General features: G+C 41.8%; 2 protein-coding genes across 4 annotated transcripts; both read right to left on the minus strand.

The window, feature by feature from the left end:
* Nucleotides 1–1,449: 1,449 nt before the first annotated feature.
* On the minus strand, nt 1,450–6,646 carry LOC115361722 (caspase recruitment domain-containing protein 19-like). Of its 3 annotated transcripts, none has more exons than XM_030055306.1 (6): nt 6,404–6,644; nt 4,655–4,800; nt 4,363–4,519; nt 3,520–3,588; nt 2,550–2,615; nt 1,450–2,274 (listed from the first exon to the last, which is right to left on the minus strand). In XM_030055306.1, the coding sequence occupies exons 1-6, from the start codon at nt 6,408–6,410 to the stop codon at nt 2,159–2,161; spliced, it is 561 nt and encodes a 186-aa protein (XP_029911166.1). In that variant the 5' UTR covers nt 6,411–6,644; the 3' UTR covers nt 1,450–2,158. The 3 variants fall into 3 exon arrangements, with proteins under 3 accessions (XP_029911166.1, XP_029911167.1, XP_029911168.1); XM_030055307.1 differs by lacking the exon at nt 6,404–6,644 and adding an exon at nt 5,785–6,368; XM_030055308.1 differs by lacking the exon at nt 3,520–3,588 and having other exon boundaries at nt 6,404–6,646.
* A 246-nt stretch (nt 6,647–6,892) lies between these two features.
* On the minus strand, nt 6,893–12,190 carry susd3 (sushi domain containing 3). The gene is made up of 5 exons (XM_030055305.1): nt 11,682–12,190; nt 9,432–9,626; nt 8,308–8,455; nt 8,002–8,175; nt 6,893–7,882 (listed from the first exon to the last, which is right to left on the minus strand). The coding sequence occupies exons 1-5, from the start codon at nt 11,764–11,766 to the stop codon at nt 7,531–7,533; spliced, it is 954 nt and encodes a 317-aa protein (XP_029911165.1). The 5' UTR covers nt 11,767–12,190; the 3' UTR covers nt 6,893–7,530.
* Nucleotides 12,191–20,631: the final 8,441 nt, after the last annotated feature.

Consider the following 20,631-nt stretch of genomic DNA (forward strand, 5'->3'; position numbering starts at 1 on the left):
AGAGTTTACGATGCACATTGGCAAAACAGTGCAAACTGCAAGTTGTACTAACAGGTATAAGCCCTGATTAGTATTTGAGCAGAATAAAGTATCTTCCTTGAATGCTTTCTGTGCACAGTTTAACAAACAGCATAGCTGGTAACTGAGTCTAAATGCTGCTGCTGTGCCGGGGCAGTGAGCGGGACGTGATGGGTAAATGGTTTTCACACAGTGGCGACTGAAGGAGGCAGCTTCTGTTCCACAGGTAGAACAGGGTGAGCTGAAAAATGCTGTAGTGCGCCAAAGGTTGATATAATCTGTCAGCAAGCAGGGGTTAAAATGGGATCTGACCCCTCAGAACTGTTTTGATGTGATTGACATCTTTTACTTGACATTTTACAGTGTTCAGTGGGATCTCGACTCAGTTGTCAGAAACACCGATCTATAATAAAAAACTTTGTAGATCTAAAATAAAATATTATAGATCAAATTATTTAAAAAAACAAAACAAAACAAAACACTGCATTTGGGAGAGCAGGGTATCCAGTGCATAACCAAACAGTGGAGAAAAATAAAGTAAGACTACACTGGAGCACCTGGAGATTGAAGCCCCTTCCTCATGATTTTGCATGCTTTATGAGATCACTTTTTTATTTTAATTTACTTTAGATGTGGTAAAACTGCTACAACACATTATGTTTACAATTTTATACCTCTGTTCAAGTGTTCAGTTCTCTACAGTAGGGGTCTAAATATTTATTTAAAATGTTATGAAGACAAGAAGAAAACTCTGTTTTTATTATACCTCAGAAATAGAAGAAAATAATAGTTATGTTTTTCAATTATATTTTTTCTGAGCTCAAATTTTGTTCAAAATATCTTGAAAATATATTGATTTATGAACCCTGTATCATGAATGAAACTGAATTGTGAATTGAATCATTCCACTCCTATCTTAGAGGTTTTGCCCTTTGGCTTTTAATTAAGTTAGCTTTACCCTTTCCATCATTTTGATTGTCATTAACAATTAATGAGGCCATTCTGTGGCTCCTAATTGTCATTGTTATAGCAGATCACATTTTCCATCATACACAGTTCTCTTTGTGGCTCTCTGACTGGGGGAGCAGTGCCCTCTAGCGCATTTATTGATGATAGTCAGGCACTGAACTAAATGTTTTATCATCTTCTCCATTTTATGTTCATTGTACAAGCTGCCAGCTTGCTCTGGTGGCAGACTAAACAGAGCCAGAAACATTCTCCAGAAATAGACTCTTCTGTTACTGAGCTACCACAGCTGGTGGATTTGGTTTTCCTTATTCATGTCTTGTGAAAATTTAATATTGAATTTCCTTTTTTGGTGCAACGATATACAAGTTAAAGGTTGTTTTCTAAAACTTGTGGCTAGCTGTCTTTATATAGATTCCACTGTTTATCTTTTCAATGTTTAAATCACGATCACACAAAAGAAAATGAAGATACATGTAAAGTAGGTTTATTACATCTTACACATAATTCAAGTTTGATTGATAGTTAATTATCAGGACAGTGCAACGTAGTCAACAGGTTTTCAACAATCTGTTGATCGCAGCTTTAGAAGGCACTAGAAGTGGGTGAGCGGGTGAAAATAGCTGTTGTGCGTTTAAGAGACAGACATGCCAATAAACTGGCAGGTGGTGCTGACAGCAGTATGTTTATATAGTGCTGCCCATTAGTTCACATCAGTTAGCTTTCACTCACAGTGAAATTAATGCCATGTTTCCATTGCTTTCTCAATATTAGTTCATCTCACTTAGCTGAAATGTGCATAAAATTATTAGTTTGTTTCAAGGTTATTCCAGCCAACACTCATAGACTCAAGTGCTCGTGGACTCATAGACTCAGGTACTGCACATTATGGATTACTTTATCCTATAACAGGATGTCAGCTCAGATTAGACTCCAAGACACGCCCATACCCACACATAAGCACCATGTTATAGAAATGTGTCCAGTGAGTTGTATTTCATCCTCTGATTGAAATCTCAGGGTTTAAATTAGTATTTACAAATATGTACAAATTTGGAAAATAGCACCTTATTATCTCTGCTAATGTACAAGTTTGGCATAGCAAAGAAAGTGGCACATTTTGTGGCTTGTTCTTCTCATAGGGCTACTTCTTCAGCTTTTATGCTTACTGGCTTCACTTTTTCTTGGTTCCAACGTCAGCGTAGGAAATGAAAACGTCTTTTGCTCCTTTGCTCAGTCCTGCTGCAGAGCAGTGAAGTAAAGGACTTGTACCTCTTAGTGTGTCACCCTCTGTAGGAGAGAGCAGTAAGGGAATGAGTGTTATGGAGACAGTGGCTGAAAAACAAGGAAATGTGGATGAGAGCAGTGAGATATATGAAAAAATGTAAACATAAAGGGAGAGATAAAAGAGAATAAGTTGAAATTACATAAAACATTTAAAAGGTCTGAATAGTCTTGAATTCTGTGATCCATTTGTATGTGTTGATGTCCTAAATGTGTTTCATATACCCTATCACATCATGTCTAAATGTATAAACACATCTTTATCGTTCTGTATGATTCACCTCCATAATAGTAGAGCATGGCAAGACCAACTGCAAAGCTGAGACAGCTGAGGAAAAACATAGGCCCTAAAGAAAGAGAGAGAAACAAAGTGAGAGGTCTCATCATCAATTATCAGGCAAATAATTTTTTTTTTAACTAATGGAAATTGATTGATTGGCATGGACAGGATGTGAATGACTGATCTGTATCGTCAAATAATTACTAATTATATGAACCATGCAAATGCAACAAAGGGAATCCAGGAAGATGGCATGAGACAAGGCAACTTCATTTAAAAAGGAACAGGGTCGATAAAACAAACCCAAAGAATAAAGGAAAGTACAATTTTCCTGTTGCTGACAGCCCAACACACAGAGTAGCAAAGATTGTTTGGACTGAAAAAGTCCCACATTGTTTGCGTCTCATGGTTGGCAGTGAGTGCTTCATTAGAGCCGTGCACCACAGATGACCCAGTTCCCTTTCTGATGTTACCTTTGACCCACTGGATGCACCCCTGACTGTTCAAAGGAATGCAGGGCAGAGGAAGCTGTTTTGGACGAGGGTCGCACGTGAGCTTAGCTGACCCACAAAGCCAGAGCTCTGAATGTAATAGGATGATGAATGGTGGTGCACTGCAGAGCGGCGGGGCCCACATTGTGATGCTAGGGGTTAAAAGGTTCAGCAGACAACTGCATTTGGTGAAGAACAAAGCTGGGTTGGGCTTAAGAGGCTTATTTGAGGCTGCAGATGGATCAGAGAGGGGTACACAGGAACCCCATCAACACAAAAAACTATAAGACCACTTCACTTGAAATCCAGTAGTCATGCAGCCATATTAAGCTCCCACAACATCAGTCATTATAGATCAAGTTAGACCACCACTGGGTTAGATGATGTCTACGTCAGCAATATAACTTTACATGTTTATTTGAAAAAATGCCACATTTAATGTTCAAGTGAGTGATACTGTGAGATGTTGATTAGATTTACCCCTGTCATTAAGCACATATCGCTCTCGGCGGATTGCCACAGTGTTAGTCCATTTTGGATCTGCCAACTCTGCCAAGAGAGTGAAAAATAGTTAGTAGGCAGCATCAACACATAAACACTTTGACCACCACTTAAACTTCAATGTCTTTATCCAGATGGCCACTTGTTCTCTGTCTGTATCTTAAATAGGATAAGCGTACAAAGTAATGGTGAGGCCATAGAGGGCACTGCACGGTGTGTGTTTTGCATGTGTGTATGTGTTGGAGAGGGGGGGGGGTCCATACTATTTGGGCATTGTGGAAGTCACTAGTCTGATATATACAGAGAGAGGCACTTAAGGTTAAAATGACCATCATTTAGGGTAGCGTGTCAGTATAATAACTGTAATAACAACATGCAAAGGAGGCATTTGTGAGACTGAAAAACAAACAAGCAACACAAGTTTTGGAACCCAAAACCCACAAGATGGTGTGTTTGAACACTTGCACGACACACAGCCACACAGACACTCACAAATACTCATGCAAACAAAATAGTTCCCTAGACTAGCAGTTTGTAAAGTGGCAGCCTTTGGTAGACCAGAAAAATGACAACCTATCGGGCATTTCATTTACTAGAAACTCTGACGTGGCACGTATAAACAGTCTGTTCTGATCATAGATTTCACATCGTCTTCTAATATTGTCCTACTAAGACAGTGAGATGCAATTCTGTGCAAAATAGTACCTTAAAAATAATTTCAGATGTGACAAAATTTTGTGAAAAGAGGGGGTTAATGGAATTGCATGTATCCACTCGAGACTCTTTTGCAAAAAAAATAAAGTCTGAGAGTCAGTGACGTACCTCTGCGTTTGACTCTGGTGGGCAGGCTGAAGTAAATGTCCTCAGCGTGGATGTGAAGCCCTCTGTAAAATTCATGGCACGCCTCTTCGCCCTTTACCTGCAGGTGTTTCAGCAGCTCAGCCAGTCGCACCTTGGTGGGCACACTCAGGTTTCTGAACTGCATGGAGACATGTGCACTTCTGTTCAGAGTCTGAATTCAGTTCAATGGATGGAAGTCTAATACCAGGGTGCTTATTTGTCTGAACCACTCCACTTGTGGCATATCTAACTAGCCTCAATTCTATCTAGTCACCTTGTGAGCCTCCTTGTCAGTGAGTATTTGGGGGTAGATCCTGTTAAGCTGCAGAACCAGTTTGTCAACCAGGTCAGTGTCCATCCTCAGGTCTGAGCACAGGAACTGAGCGTCCCTCTGCAGCTGCTCATGGTAACCGTCGACGTCTGGCAAGGACAACAGAAATGACAGCACTTCAAGCAACATAGATATTTTTTTGATAAATGCACTATACACCACACACATGCACATGACATTCAATTATTGTAAAGAGAATACTGAAACATACATTAAAAAATGGCATGTGCTATAGTGTGCCAGCCAGGTCAGGAAAGGTCCAGGCTATGACTAAGGCTGCAGCTAAGAATTATTTTTACTTTCAGTTAATCTATTGATTATTTCTTTATATCAATCAATTAATCATCCTTTCTGACAAATGTCAAAAATGAAGGCAAATGCATATCATAAGTAACCAGAGTTCAAAATTATGTCTTCAAATTGATTCCTTAGTCTGACCAGCAGCCAAAAAACTTGCAAAGTTTTTACTTTCTACTGATGAGAAACAAGATAAAAGCAAGCAAATCTTAGCATTTGTGAAACTGTAACCAGCAAATGTTTTTATCAAAAGAGCAGTGCAGCCTGTGTATGTGTGTATGTGTGTGTGTGTCACAATCTAATACAGTTCAGTGCAACAGCTTTTACCTTTTAGTTTATAATGTTCAGTTTTTCTTGACATTGTGGAGAATGTGTAAATTTAATTATATGTTTATTATTGCGGTTGTAGTTTGCAGAAGTTTTGTACTGGACTACTTTATATTAAGAGGTGTATCTATTTTTTTTTTTTTTTGTCCTCCATATTTATATACATGAGGGGGACAGAATATTAGAAACACCTCTCAATATACTGGATTGCAAAAATGCAGTCCAGTACAACAGCACCACTAAACATGAGCTCAATGCCAAACATGTAATTGAATTAACACATCTACTACTGTGACAAAAACAACCTGAGTGCGCGCGCGCGCACACACACACACACACACACACACACACACACACACACACACACACACACACACACACACACACACACACACACACACACACACACTATGGTCACTGAAAAATTATCAGTTACTGGAAGATCTTACCAGTTTAGGTGAGATAATTCCGATTGATTACTTGCTGTTTTACTTTATTCAGTAATTAAGAAATTATGTTGACATAAAAATGAATCAGCTCATTCCACTAGAACAAAGAAAATATGAGATTCAAAATCTTAATCAAACACGCTGATTTGCATTAAAAAGTGTAATGATCTCAGCCCAGTAGCAGATTTTAAGACTCACTGTCAGACTCTCAGACTTGTAAAGATAAATATTTTTTGAATAATTTTGTCACGGGAGTGACTGTATTGAAAACAAGCTCATGAGAAAGCGAATCAGTGCACTTGATCCTATTTATTTGCATTAGAGGGTCAAAACAGGATGGATAGATTAGCAGAAACTGGCACCGACTGGCATAGCACAACAGAATGTCAACAGATCGGGCCATTGTTTGCGCTTGGTAAAAGTAACGCCCAAGCAAAAATCCTAATGAATTCCCAGTTGTTACGATTAAAAACTGAATGAAGCTGCACAGGGCATGCAACAGGTAGCGGCACAGTGGCACTGCACAGCGCTCGGGTAATCATCACTACTCCTTCTTCTCCAAGGATTATTGTGAATCATCCAGAGCAAAGCCTCAACGTTTTATCCTCTGTGCACAAACCTGCCATGCTACAATCGCCGTGTGCTGTTGTTCTCCCTTTTCGACCGACTGCCTCTCCGGCCCGTTAAACTTCCTGTTCTTCCCGGTGTGACGACGCTCCCTGTCCCGCTGACATCAGCACGTTTGGCCGGTGACACCGCCCCGCGCCCGGAGCCAGTGACGGACCGCAAGGCCCGCTTGTCCCCAAGTGGCTCTTATTATAACCTCAGAGGCAGTGACAGTAGGCTGCCGTAAAGGACTGCGGTGAGAAGATTAACGGGAACAGCGGGGGGTAAAGCCTGCTGCTGTAGGGACTGAGCTACAGCACCTTGTTACTGTCCCGTCCACTGTGCTGCAAGTGATCAACTAGTTAGACTGGGCCTGTTGAACAACAACACTACTACAACTAATAATTATGATGATTATGATACCAATAATAATTATAGTTATTATAATAATCCCCTTTGTGTTCTCAGTAATTATATGGAAAATAATGCACCCTAGGCCAAATGCAGTTCCCATTGCTTTTTATTGGGCTACAGTCTACACCATGCCACTTTCTATGACATTCATACAGTATGAGCTACATCATTTACACAAGACAGTCAAATGCTATCCATGTGTCTCTGCAGTTAGGTCTACATTGCCTTACATTCATCCCTCAGAGCGAAATGTACACATAAACTGCAATTCAATTGCAATTTAATCTGTGAACCTTTATGAACAGCTTCATGGTTTATTCACATTCCTTAAAATCATATTTACATATTTCTCAGTGTGAACAGCGCTCTTTTAGTTCCATTTGTAAGGAAAAGTATAGCCTTCCTCTCGTCGAGTGAAAGCTGGTTTCCTGAAAGTGCAGTAGCGCGCTTTCACAGACAGAGGGCAGTATGCCCTTACATTTCACAAAAGGCACATAAGTCCATGTGCTCAGTATGCTTTGAAAGCCTTCAACTAATACTGCAGACATTCAAATTTCAAGGTTTGGTCAGTATTTTCTGACGTCCTCGCTTACACTTACACTCTAGTAAAAAATTGGTCATGAGTTTATGCCAGGTTGACAGTGGTAAACAAAGTCTCCATTGATGGTCAGTTCATTCACCTCCTTGTCGTTTTTCTTTTTTCCCACACTCCTCAGAGATGCATCCTCAGACAGATATAATTTGTATGGACAATTCATTGGCAGTGTTTGTATTCCTCCTGTAGGACTCATCTGTGGCTGGCTGGTTCACTAATGAAAAACTACTTTCCTGGCCTCCATATTGCCACACCACACCATTACTGGACCCTGCTGCTGAGATGTGGACCAGGCCTGAGCTCTTTGATGGACAGGAGGACCAGGAGGGTCCAACATACTTAGGCGGATCTGAGTTCTGCTCAGATTCTGAGTTTTGGGGCAGGAGGGGCAGGTCGCAGTCACGGCCAGGAAGAGGTGGAGCAGGGCCAAACGTGGAGGCTAATGGAGGGACAGCTGGACCATAGGCGTAATGTTGACGACATCTGTGGAGGAAGAGACAGGCAGGAGTTCTTTAATGTCCCTGCTGGACAGCCTGTGTTTGGGAAAGTTTTTCTATTTTTCCACCACTTATGGGCTTACCAACATTAAGCCCATATCTCACCTTCTGGCCTTCTTGTTGTCCCAAACAGCAGGGTCATGGTTGTCCCACAGTGACAGAAACTTGGGTTTCTGCTCCTGGGTGTTGTTGTTGTTGTTCCTGCCCTTGTGACTGTAGTGGGACCTGTTGTCCACCCGCCGTTCAATCCGTTCCTCCCGGTGCCACAGATCTATCTCTCTGGTAAAATAAAAGATCAAATCAGCACATCAGAACATTGGTTTGAAATTGTACCGCAGCAAATAGCCTGAAAAATCTCATCTCCAGAAATTCTCTTTTTCTGTTCCTCTGGATGCTTTATGTCTCTCTCACCTCTCCTGCTTTTTCCTTTTCTCCTCTTTGATACAGTCGACCAGACAGCAGGTGATGAAGGCCATAGACATGAGGAGGATGATGGCAGAGCTCACAATCGATGCCAACACAGCCACACGGAAACCAAAGTCCTCATAGGGGGACAGAGCTTGAATGAGAGAGAACAGCATAGATGATTGATTTATTTATGGATCTTATTTCCACATTATGCACCCAAGGTGTCCAGCACATATGGGTTTATAAGACACATGCATATATTACACCGCATTTGCATAATATATTCCTTGTCAAACTCAGATATCACACAAAGTACACTGCCACTTTGCCCAGGCATTGCAGATTAAGTCTGCCACATAGAACATGAATGTGACAATCTCTTAAATATATCTCAAATCTTCCACAATCACATAACCAAAAGATGTTATCAGAAATAAAAGCCATTTTGCAACCATGCACATTTCCCAACTCATCAAGGAAGGGCCGATAAAAAATAATATGGATTTCATTCTCAATTTCTCCCAAATTTCACATCAGTCACATTCTGCCTCCTACAGTGACTGACACTAAAATATAATTAAACATGTGCTCTATCTTCATCTCAATCACCAAAAGAATCACTAACTGTACACCTATTCAAAATTATTCCTCTCCACCGGCACTGGCATTAACATTTACCTTTAATGAGATCTGTCCTTGAGCAACAAATTCATTTCGTATGACTGCATTCTACCATAATTGAGAGTATTATGTCTTTTAAGCCAAATACTATCACTAGAGTCTGTACACATCTTGACGTGATATTGCCCATAGACAGAGTGCCCATCACATAATCTTTAATATATATTCAGTCTCTTCAGAATAATGAAAAGACAGACAGTTTAGGGGAAGTTCTGCAACTTCTGCAATTTCCCTGGTGAATGTATTTTGAGTGTTTAATTTGCTCTCGTTCACATACTTTGGTTATAAACTATGTGAAGAATGGTTTCAGATGATAAGGTGCACCTGGCTAACAGCATTAAAATCCTCCTGTGAGATAGAAACTTCCTGTTTCAACTTCAACCTCTGAGGTTGCACATGCTGCATCCTTATGTGTTTAGAAAGGTTCAGACTTTGTTGCTACTTACGTTTACAGTAGGTCTCCCCGACCCACTGAGTGCTGTTGGTGCCCATGACACAGACCAGATCACCGCCGACCAGTGTGTGTTTGGCCGGGCACTGCAGTGATATGACTGTGCCCACGTTGGTACCATTGCCCTGGATGATCCTCTGAGTGCCTAGGGCTGGCAGGGGCATGGGTGTGCACTGACCCTGTGAAGGACCTAAAAGAAACAACTGATGGTGAGTGGATGATCACAGGAACCACTGGTACCCAAAACATTGACTGACTGGCTATACAAGCATATAGTTTCAAAAGAAATGCAAATTCACATGGAAGATTAGATGAGTCCGTGCAAAAATGGCACAACAACACAATTCTGAGTAAACAGTACAAACAACAAACAAGTATGGAGCACTGCAGCTGAAATTCAGTGTGGAGTGGAACAGTCATTCCATAGCTATCAGTGCTGAACCCCTGTAGGGGCTGCACAACACTGCGTGACAAAACACAACCCCCTCCGTAACAGCCTTGTGCTTTGCTGCATTGAATGCTAACAGTATCGAAGCAGGAAATGTGATAAATCATTAAACAAAAGGCCTGCAAGGCTGGTGGAAACACACAAGCCATCTGGAGCCATGTTAAACAACTGGTTATCATACAACACAGCACAGTGATCAGCACATTACAGGAGGGGAGGTCTCAGTGCGCCAGCAGCCTGACATGATGAACTGTGGCCCGCATTATAATATGGAACTATCACTTCATAGTGACACAAGCTGCTGGAATGTAAATAAACATTGACATCAGTTTGGTGGTTTCCAACATCTGATCAGGGCCAGGCAAAGTCTGAATCAGCCTGTTCACCGAGGGAGACAGCTTCTCCTTTTTCAACAGAAAACAAAAGCCTAGTGACGTGAGAGATATTTTGCACTGTTGCTCTTCGTCATTCTTTAATGAGGGAAAACATCCCAGAGTGTCAGCTGAGATGTGCACTCTCCAGTAGATTATGTCGTGCACCACTACCACCACAAGAGGCGCCCTAACATTACAGTGCTATAAATCACATGTGATACAGGAGGCCACTGTAATTCACACATGACTGCAAAGAATTGATTTGGACGAGAGTTCTTGTTTTCACTGACAGAGGAAAATAACGATGGGGAAGAGAGAGAGAAAGTAGAGTCGTTTAACTCATCTTTTTCAGCAAAATAGAAAGCTCCACCGTTATGGGTGTAGGCCTGTGTTAGTGTGTTACTGGCTTGTGATCAAAGAGCTCCAAACACTGTGAGAGTGAAACTGGGCACGGCTGAACTGGGATAAATAGACCACTCAAGGCCATCGGCATTTGCCCGCTATATTCAAGTTTATGTAACACAAGGACGCAGACAAGCAGAGAGCATCACTTTTATGTAACGTGTGTGTGTGTGTGTGTGTGTGTGTGTGTGTGTGTGTGTGTGTGTGTGTGTGTGTGTGTGTGTGTGTGTGTGTGTGTGTGTGACGTCTACGAGTGGCCACCTGTGCCCTGAACTGAGTTTTTTTTTTTTTTCCAGTAATTACCCGTTTTTCTTGATGTGACACTATCAGCTTGAAAGACATGCGTGTCCTTTCCTGTTTCACTTCCTCTTTGTTTAGCAATATACGCTTCAGCACTCACTACAGGACATTTAGACTGTTTTGGACTGAAACTATTTTAATTTGAAAGAAAGTTGTGCATGAAGTTGATTCCAGTTTCAGTCAAACACACCCAGAGTGCACCCCACCAAAAGATATATATTATCAATGAAATTTTCATTGTCATATTTCGTAGAAACTATTTTTCACCAAAGACTGAAATAAAACGAACTAATGACTGACTTATTGTAGCTTACCTTTACGAAGATAAACCAAATTTAAAAATATATACAACATATAACAAATTGTGTATTGAATACTATAAGTGCCTTTTTACAAAATACACCATTGAGCAGGCTACGATAGGGTCACTATAACTCGTTATTGAGTGGCACAGACTCATTCTAAATCCCTATGGGAGCATTACAGTGATTATTCTCAGGCTAAATGTTTGAATGACGCGCGTAGTTGATCAAAAAGGTACCGTTTCTTACCTGCTCCCGAAAAATATGTGTAAAATACTACCATAGGTATTTTTAGATTGTGGTAAGTATCAACTGAATGAGCGCGAATAACAAATGTCCATCACACACAGCCCGCACACTCCGGTACAGTGTGTGAAATCAATAAGGTGTTTGGTTATTATCTGTATGAAATGTCTCACCTGAATTATTCTGGGCATGGCCGTCATTCTCGGCAGTAAAATCAGTTCTGGACACATCTGCTACTGAAGCCGTTGCCGCTGACATGCTGGAGACACTGACAGCCCCTCAGTCCGCTCCTCTGGACGCGCGTAAAGACTGCGCAACGGTGCTCCTCTGCGCCCGGTACCGGGTAAACAAGTCGGGATTCCGTCGCTCGCGACGTGCGTGAGCTTCTCGGTGCAATTTTATTCGCTTCGCTCTCCCGTCCGTTGAACGGCTTGTCATCCACAGAGTCCTCCCACCACGCTTCCTCTCTGCAACATTCACTTTACTCTAATGCCCGGCTTGGACGGCGCGCAGTGCTAGAGCGCAAGCGGATGAGCGCTCTGGAGGACAAGATGAGCCGGTCGGTCAGGACCTCGACGACCAAAACAAAAATGACTTTGTGGATTACATCAGGCCAGGTCAAGTTGGCTGGCGGGGCTCTGCTTTGTGAGCAGGACAGTTATGAGGTTATGACCTGTCCTAAGCGGGCACCGTGCCACACTGCTGCCCATAGATAAGACGTGCATGTACAACGTGCAAAACAACGTAAGGCTGCTCTTTAAGTATTCACAGACCAAGTGGATTTCATGGGTCTATACAATGCCACTGCACAATAAGCGTACATTTCCTCATTCTTGACACGTGACTGCACATGCCTACAGAAAACACCAGTATCTGGTTTTAAGTGGTTTAAAGTCTGAATTCCAGCTCCAAGGGAACTGATTTATGAAGCTTAGTTATGGATTTGAATAAGTCACTGATTAATTCCCACTTTTGAGAAGATGATCAACATTCTCCTCTACTCAGGTCTGAAGCAGAAGCTATATTTATTCTAATCATGCTGGCAACAGTAACTGTGCCAACCATAGCAGACGAAAAGGGAGAAACAGAGTGGAGGGGAGGGAGTCTTAGACAGGGTGGGAAGGAGAGAGAGAGAGAGAGAGAGAGAGAGAGAGAGAGAGAGAGAGTATTTTATCTTTGGCCGAGATCAGTCAATGCCGTTTGGGGGATCTTTCAGGCTTCAGTACATCAGCATCACAGGACAGGAGTGTTTTCATTTGAATTTACTGTGCAGGGAACATTTGGCAGCATGAAATCATAGGTCTTGTTTGTCTTAAACTAATCGCATGAAACACTAATAATAGTCATAATTATTTACTTTCCTTGAAAAAGGGGGTTCATATTTCTATTCTGATCCATTAATGATCAGAGGTAATTTTCCACTTGTCTGTCTGTGTTGTCGTGAATACAGTCGTGTCACAGTTCAATTAGATATGTGGTAAACCAGCTAATTGGGGGCTGGATGGTATGAATCATTTAACTCTGTTTTACTGCTCTGCTGACAGGTTTCTTAATAGAACAACCATTCAGCCAGCCAAAAGCAATGTACTCACAGCACAGACAGCCTGGAAACAGCTCAGAGGTGCACTCCATTACAAGAATGAGTAACCATCCATGGCTGCCATATGGAAATGTAATGTTGATGACACAGAATTACTCTTGAAAGAAAACCAACTTACAAATGACATAAGAGAAAGACAGCTCTTACTTGGAGAAAATCACATTAGGCCGAGTAAGTACGCACACTCACTCACTCTCTCTCTCTCTCTCTCTCTCTCTCTCTCTCTCTCTCTCTCACACACACACACACACACACATACACACGCGTATACACAGTAAGAGGATTTTGAGTCCTGTTTTCAGTTTGCATTCACATCAATAAGCTGCACTTTGCTCTTTTTCAAATTCCACCTTGGTGCCACATCGTTGGGAATTCTGGGCATGCATGAGTCTGCTTTAGGTGATAAGTGGATCTCCATGCTGGCACAGCCTGTTCACCTGAGCAGCCCCCCTCCACCACCTCAGACACACTGGGAGCCTCTGTTCTGAGGAGTTTGCCTCATCATTCATGAATACATTAGCATCGCTGATTAATGCTGTGCATGCTCAGACCTTAAGAACTGTTGGAATGCTCAAGAGTTATTATTCGTGACTGTCCTGAAATGTGTTGTTTACTGTGCCCTTACTGCAACATGGAGTAACTTGGCTCTCTATCACAAATCCAAGAAAACTCATTGAACTGTAGTGCTGAGATATAATATGATGGACTGAGTGAATGCTAATTCTTTCTTGGGCACTCACATTAGTCTGTAGGTGTGAAACAAGCCTCGCCCTGAAGCCCAGACCAATAGCACAGGGGGAAAATTTCCTAATTTTGCACAACACTGGAGTCCTAGTGAAGAGAGGCTAGAGTTCAGCTCATATTGTGTCATTGGTGATTTTAGTGTTGGAGCAACTACAATAGTGCTGTTATGGTATGAGACTTTGCATCTGTCATTTCTTCTCTTACAGGAGCGATGTGATGAATTTTAATGAAGACATCACAGGCAAGAAAAATCTCAGAGAATTTCTACTTTTCTGTTAAAATCTTTGTTAAACTTCACCACCTTGGACCTGGCAACCCTTCACAATTGTAACAGTTCCTCTCTAGAGGTTTTTTTTTTTTTTTTTACAAACACAATGTTCAAAACCCCTTTACATTAACTTCAGAGACAGAAAGGGAAGGAAAGGAAGAGAGAGGGAACGAGAACATTTTGAGAAATTAGTTTGGTCAAAGCTTTCGAGTTTTCTTCTGATATGGAGACGGTTGCTACAGCAACAGTAATGTGTTCTGGCATAGTCACTGTGGGTACAGTTTGGGCTCTCAGTGCCTTCCACTTTATCCACTCAATCCTCCACTCATGCATGTATGCTGTGTGCTCTGTTCAATACAATAGTCAACCAGGAAGCTTGCTAATGAAGTCCGAGACAATCAATAACTCCTCTTTTATTGTATTAAAAGGGACTGAAACAGATAGAAATAACCTGTATTTACCAAGAGACATCATCACCAAAATAATGTATCGCCAGTACCTGGACAAACTACTGGAAATTGGAGCCTTGAAAGAAAAGAATAAAGGGAATAAAAAAATAAACAAAGCAAGTGGAAAAGCAGAGCAAACCAGAGGTGGAGGGAAATGCTTTCAGTCTGTTGAGATTATATCATTATTAATCTGATCTGACAAGAAAGATGGAGAAAGGTGAAGCAGGTGAGACTGGTCACCTCGGCTTGTCCGCCGTGCCCCTGACACAGTGTGACACACTGACTGTGCTGGGGGGGGAACCACTCCATCACAGAGGTAATTAAGTAGAACAGGAGGGGCACCACCTCTTGCTGCCAACAGCCCCATCAACACTCCCACTCTAACTAGGCCACATATGGTTGGAGGTCTGGGTGGAGGAGAGTGAAGGTGCCCTCTCCTTAGTATCCTAAACGGATCCTGAAGTGATAAAATAGTCATCCAGTGAGACCTGTGTGTTCAGCCGCTGCAGACCATGGAAACTGATGGAGAGCATGAGGCACTTCATGGTGATCCCCTGTTCAATGAATTGAAATTCTGCCCTCAGGAAGGTGCCACAGATTACTAAGAATGGCCAAAAAAATTAAAGACATCTTCTCATGTTTTATCCTTTTTAAGACTCAATCTTTTAATTGAGGCCCAAAGGCTTTATGTTGTCCCTGCCATTTTAATGTGTTTTGTACTTGGTGAAGCAGAAGCGAAAAAAGATTCTATTCTTGTTACGACCCTGATGAAGACTTTTTAATCTTACAATCAGATCATGCCTTGGATATTTTTTTGACTGCCAACCAACACCATGGACTTCAATTACAAAATAGACATACATGTTTTCTTACTTGACTACTTGTCCTCTCCTTGAAGAGCACTTTTTTTTTTACTTCAAACATTACCAGTACTATTGTTCTTGACCCAGTGCAGTGTTCCCTATTTTTCTGTTCTCATTTTCTGTTTCTAAGATTCTAAGATTCTATTCTATTCTATTCTATTCTATTCTATTCTATTCTATTCTATTCTATTCATGATTGCTCATACAGACGTAAACACATCACAAGTCCTTGTAAGACCTTTGTGTGCCAGATAGGTCTGTTTTTGAGAAACAAATCAACTGAGTTTTCAAAAAGGGATATGTAGCTTTGTGAAGTGAAACCCTTCACAGAAACCATTTCATTTCGACTTCAAAGTCACACTGAAGATGTGGTGTGTCTCTGTACTGCTGTGGTAGTCTACCCTTGTCAAAATACTACCACTCTCAAAATGACAATCACTGACTCTCTTCTCTCTCTCTCTCTCTCTCTCTCTCTCTCTCTGCCTCTTTCCCTCACACACACACACACACACACACACACCTATCTGTGCATCATATCATTAATGTTGCCTCTCCGGTCTCCTGCCTCTGTGATTTCTGAAGGAAAAGTCAGTACTTCAGGCTGGATTGTGGCCACCAGAGTCAGGGCTCCTCCATATACGAGCACTGCCTCATGTTCACTGAGAGAGAGGGAGGAATAGAAAGCACAAGAGATGGAAACTGGGTGGCAGGTAAGAAGAATGAGACTTGAAGAGGAAATTGAGTTGATCAGGCATTTCTGCACCAAGGCGCTAAGAGCGTGCAGGCCATAGGAAATGGAGGCACAGAAATTACACAGACACCAGAGAGGATGTGGGATGTGGGCGTTACTGTAGCAATGCTGGGAGGAGAAAGTCGATTAAGCCGTTTTTTTTTTTTTTTTTTTTGTAAAGGATTTGCTCAGTAAGGCAGGTCGAATAGCACCTTTACATTACCAAAATATCCACAGGCTTATATGGTATTTTCTTCTGAGCTTATAAGTTGGTTTTCATCACAGAACTGCATGATATGGGAGGCATTATATTACATATGTAAGGCTGTGAAAAAGAAATATCTTTTATTTTTACACAGAGAATAGAATAGTATAGTACACTTTAAATCATAATGTGATACTTCATTGATCATTGTAATGAAATTCTCTTTTCACTCTAAGCCTTTCACAGCTATATCAGTGTGCCCGGTTTAACTGCTACCACAGCCCAACAAGTGTTGCCCTCACCTGCACCGAGCCCCTGTTACACCTATTACTCCCTCCAAATTCTTAAAAACCCGCACGAATGATTAGAAATATGGCCTTTTAAAGAGCACCGACAGATGAGAGGGAGAGCAAGAATCGAAGAAGAAAGATACATATGTAAGTAGGCAGGGTCAAAATGAGAGAAAGGATGACAAGGAGCGAGAGCGTCTGTAAATGCGTCAGCTGCATAGTGCAAAAGCTACCCTGCAGGTCCCTTAAGTGCTGGGACACAGGGCGTGCCGTGTGTTTGAAGCAGTTCTAATACGTCTGGTGCAGTAGAGGACGCTTCCCACCGAGGTATTGACAGAGAGCTCCCAGCAGGGCGTCCTGGAGTTGCTGAGGACAGCAGGGGAGAGGAGGGACATGGTGAGGACAGAAATGGATGTGCTGAAAAACAGACAGGAGAGAATGGGGAGAGCAATGAGATAGTTAGCCCCGAACAGAAGAGGTGGGGAAGAGGGCAGCTACAGGAGGAAAGAGTGACAGGGACAGGCCGTTTATAATATTAAGGAGGGTAGGGGAGTAAACCTTGAGGAAAACCTTGTTAATTTCAGGTTAATAAGAACAGCCACAAAATAGTGAAAAGATTCCTGGAGGAATGGGGCATCCAGAGAGAGGAGAGACAAGGAAATGAGTTTGATAACAGAGGAAGAGAAAATCTATCTTTTCATAACAGGCCTGCCATGGTCTGGCGGCTCCACTGTGAAGTTTTTCTGCTTCTTATCTTGGGTCTGTGTCAATGCTCTGTGTGGGTTCACCTTCCTCCATTCACGGGACGAGAGATATAAGCCAGAACTCATTCAAATTTCCGCAGCCGAAAAGCTGAGGGAATTTGAGGCACTTTGTTTTACACTACCAAAAAAAAATCTCTGTATTAGCTCATCGTTTAGTCTAATTCATAATAATTAATTTAGTCTTCTTGTTTTGCTGCTAATCTGCCAGTGGGATAAGATAATCCCACTTGTTTCCAGTGAACTTTTACTTTTCAGAAGTTTTCTGGAGGCAAGTAGAAATATGTTGAAATGAGGCAGAGTACACCAGCCCCTCAAGAAAATGACACTTGATTTAGAAAATGCTGGAAGTGGATTAATTAACATTGGTAGCAAGGATTAACTCAAAAACAACAACAACAACAACAACAGCAGATTTTAACGCTGAATATGAGACTAAATGACTTGTTAAGACTGAGACTTTTTTGCAGTGTAGAGGGGAAACTTGAGATAATCCGATTTTTCTACATCTCTCTCTCTCCCCCTCTCTCTCTAACAGGTCTGTATGCAGTCTTGATTATATCAACATCTCAGTTTGTGACCGGGACCAGTGAGGATTTTAGTAAAACTCAACTTTCGTGGGCGCCATTTCCAGCTGATATAATAGTGACTGGAGGAATTTGTACATCACTGAGTAAACTGTCGCTCTCTAGGTGATGTTTGTGCATGCATGTGGGGCAATTTTGTTTCAAAGTACCTCAGTTGCCTTTCTACAGTATTTCTGCTCTTTTGCCAAATGAGTCATTCAGAGATAACACGCACTCTCCTGTTGTTCCAAATGACCCCTTTCTTTCCGTTTTCTTTCAACGAGCTTTAGATGTTGCCCTGTTGTTCCATGTCATTTCACAATGTTCCACACAAGTTGATGAGATGTTAGATAATTCATTCAGGTCTGCTGTTTTACAATATCATTTGTTCAATGGCCCAGAGTAGACTGCGCTCCGTAATGGACGGTGTTTTCTTCATTAGATGTGCTCGTTTACGCTGCTACATAATTTTATTTAATGTGTGTGTGTGCGTGTGTGTGTGTGTGTGACTGAGATCACACATATCCACATGTGTGTAGGAATAAAACAGATGCGCAGCACAGGGGAATAAATTAGTTATCAGGTTTACTTAGATATTCAGTGGAGATGCACTAATGTTCCATGAAATAGTTCTGAGTTTTGCCTTGTGGGAGGATGTTACTGGGAGGATTTGGAGAAGAGGGAAAGTCGTGGGCACTTTATCTCTCTCTAGATAATGGAACCATAGATAATATAGCTTTTCTCAGGCCATTCTGGTCATTCACTTAAATAGACCTCACATCATCATCATCAAATTCAGCTTAACGATTTCTAATTAGCATATAATGATAGGATGACCAGCCTCCTCAAGTGGCTTTGAATCTGAATGAGATTTTTTTTTTTTCCACTTCCACTCAGCCTGGAAATGTGATGGGGAAGTGAATGATGTTGGGTGTGGTAATGTATTGCTCTATTGCATCAATTCATCATCATGTTGTAAAATGTGTGAACTATCATGGATCCACAGATTCTCTGATTAAACATAAGACATTTTCCCTAAGGGCTTCTGGTGGAGGTTACAGGGAGGAGAACAGACTGTGGCCTGTTTAGATCGTACAGAGACGATCAAAGACGGAAGAAAACTGCTGATATAAATCCACGGTAACAATGAAACCTCAGCTCTGGAAAGTGATTTGAAAAAAACTGTTCAGACTGCATTCTTTGTGGTAACAGTTGCTTACAGGGTGGGGGGAATTTGACAGACGCAGCTATGCAACAAAAGACAAAGTCACCACACACTATGAGGCAAAGTTTAGATGGTGAATGATGACAGGAAACTGTTGCCACCACTTCCTGTACAGGAATGAAGAAGTGTCTAGAGTCGTGTCTCACTAAGGCATGCAACAAAACAAGTGCAAAGTTTCAGCATTTACGTGAATGTGTTTGCATACGTAGATGCTGTTGCAGTAATGTTGGGCAAAGGCAGCTTGACTGATGTCAGACTTGTGGTCTGTATTTCATACATGATATTTGGTGGATACTTGAATGCAAAGCGCACTGGGATGGAAGGCATACATTTTTACCATGGTGGTCCAGTGGGAAATTAACTCTTCTTTACCAGGTGAACTACACTGGTCTTTAAGTTGATGTATTGCTTTCAACAAAACAAGATGAGAGGAGAGGGGAGGACTTGAGTACAAAGGAGATAAAAGGAAATGAGCCAAGAGGAGAGGAGAGGAGGGGAAGGAAGAGATGAGTGACATATGTTAGTGTGAAAAGCAGGTGGTAATTTGCTTTCCCCATCTTACTCAAATAGATAGTTCAGCAGGGGTGTGTATTTGGGAGTTTGTATTTGTGGAGTTTGGGAAAGCAAAATGCAAATGTTCCTGGGACACACACACACACACACACATACAAACGTGTACACACACGAACACACGCACAGCTGGTAAGAGGCTTACGCTCCAGTGGCATATGACAGCTTTCCCCATTAAAACCATTCTCCTCAGCTGTTGTGGAAGAGGAGCAAGTCTCACAGAATCCCAGCCACAACCTGAAAACCCAAACAAATATCAGCTTCATTTGAAATTCCCCTTTCCGTTTTTCCCATTTTGCCTCACCTACAACTGTTCTCCATTACATTTCTGGCAATAATAATGGCTTCGTTCAACCAACCTTGCCTTTTGTGTTCATTCAGAGAGGTCTCCGCCCTTGATGAATAGAGCTATTAAGGCAAGCCTTGAGGCCTCTGATAGAGGGCAATCCAGCACATGTTACAGTCCCACTGCAACCTTGACGGGGCCGGCTGTGCACAGGCACGCTCACACATACAAACACACACACACAAACACACAGGCACACAGACACAAACCAGAGAGCAGGAAACAAGGGAGTAGGGTGTGAGTCAGAGCATAAACCTCCACAGATGCATTGCTTAACAAGAAAATATGTTCTCACAAACAATTACGGGAGGCAAAGTTGCCTCCTGCCACATATTTTGGGCTGTCACCCTGCTCATACTCCAAATTTATTGCCCCAAAAAACCCTGCTCAAAAGCTGCCTTAAAAAAAAAAGCTTAGCGGAAAAAAAACAAAAAACAGAGTGAGTTTTCTAGGAGAGGACTCTGGAGAGATGATGAGAGCTTATCTCAGCATGGTCTCTGTCCTGC

This window comes from Myripristis murdjan, chromosome 7, assembly GCF_902150065.1.
Source record: "Myripristis murdjan chromosome 7, fMyrMur1.1, whole genome shotgun sequence".
In the NCBI taxonomy this organism is placed as follows: Eukaryota; Metazoa; Chordata; class Actinopteri; order Holocentriformes; family Holocentridae; genus Myripristis; species Myripristis murdjan.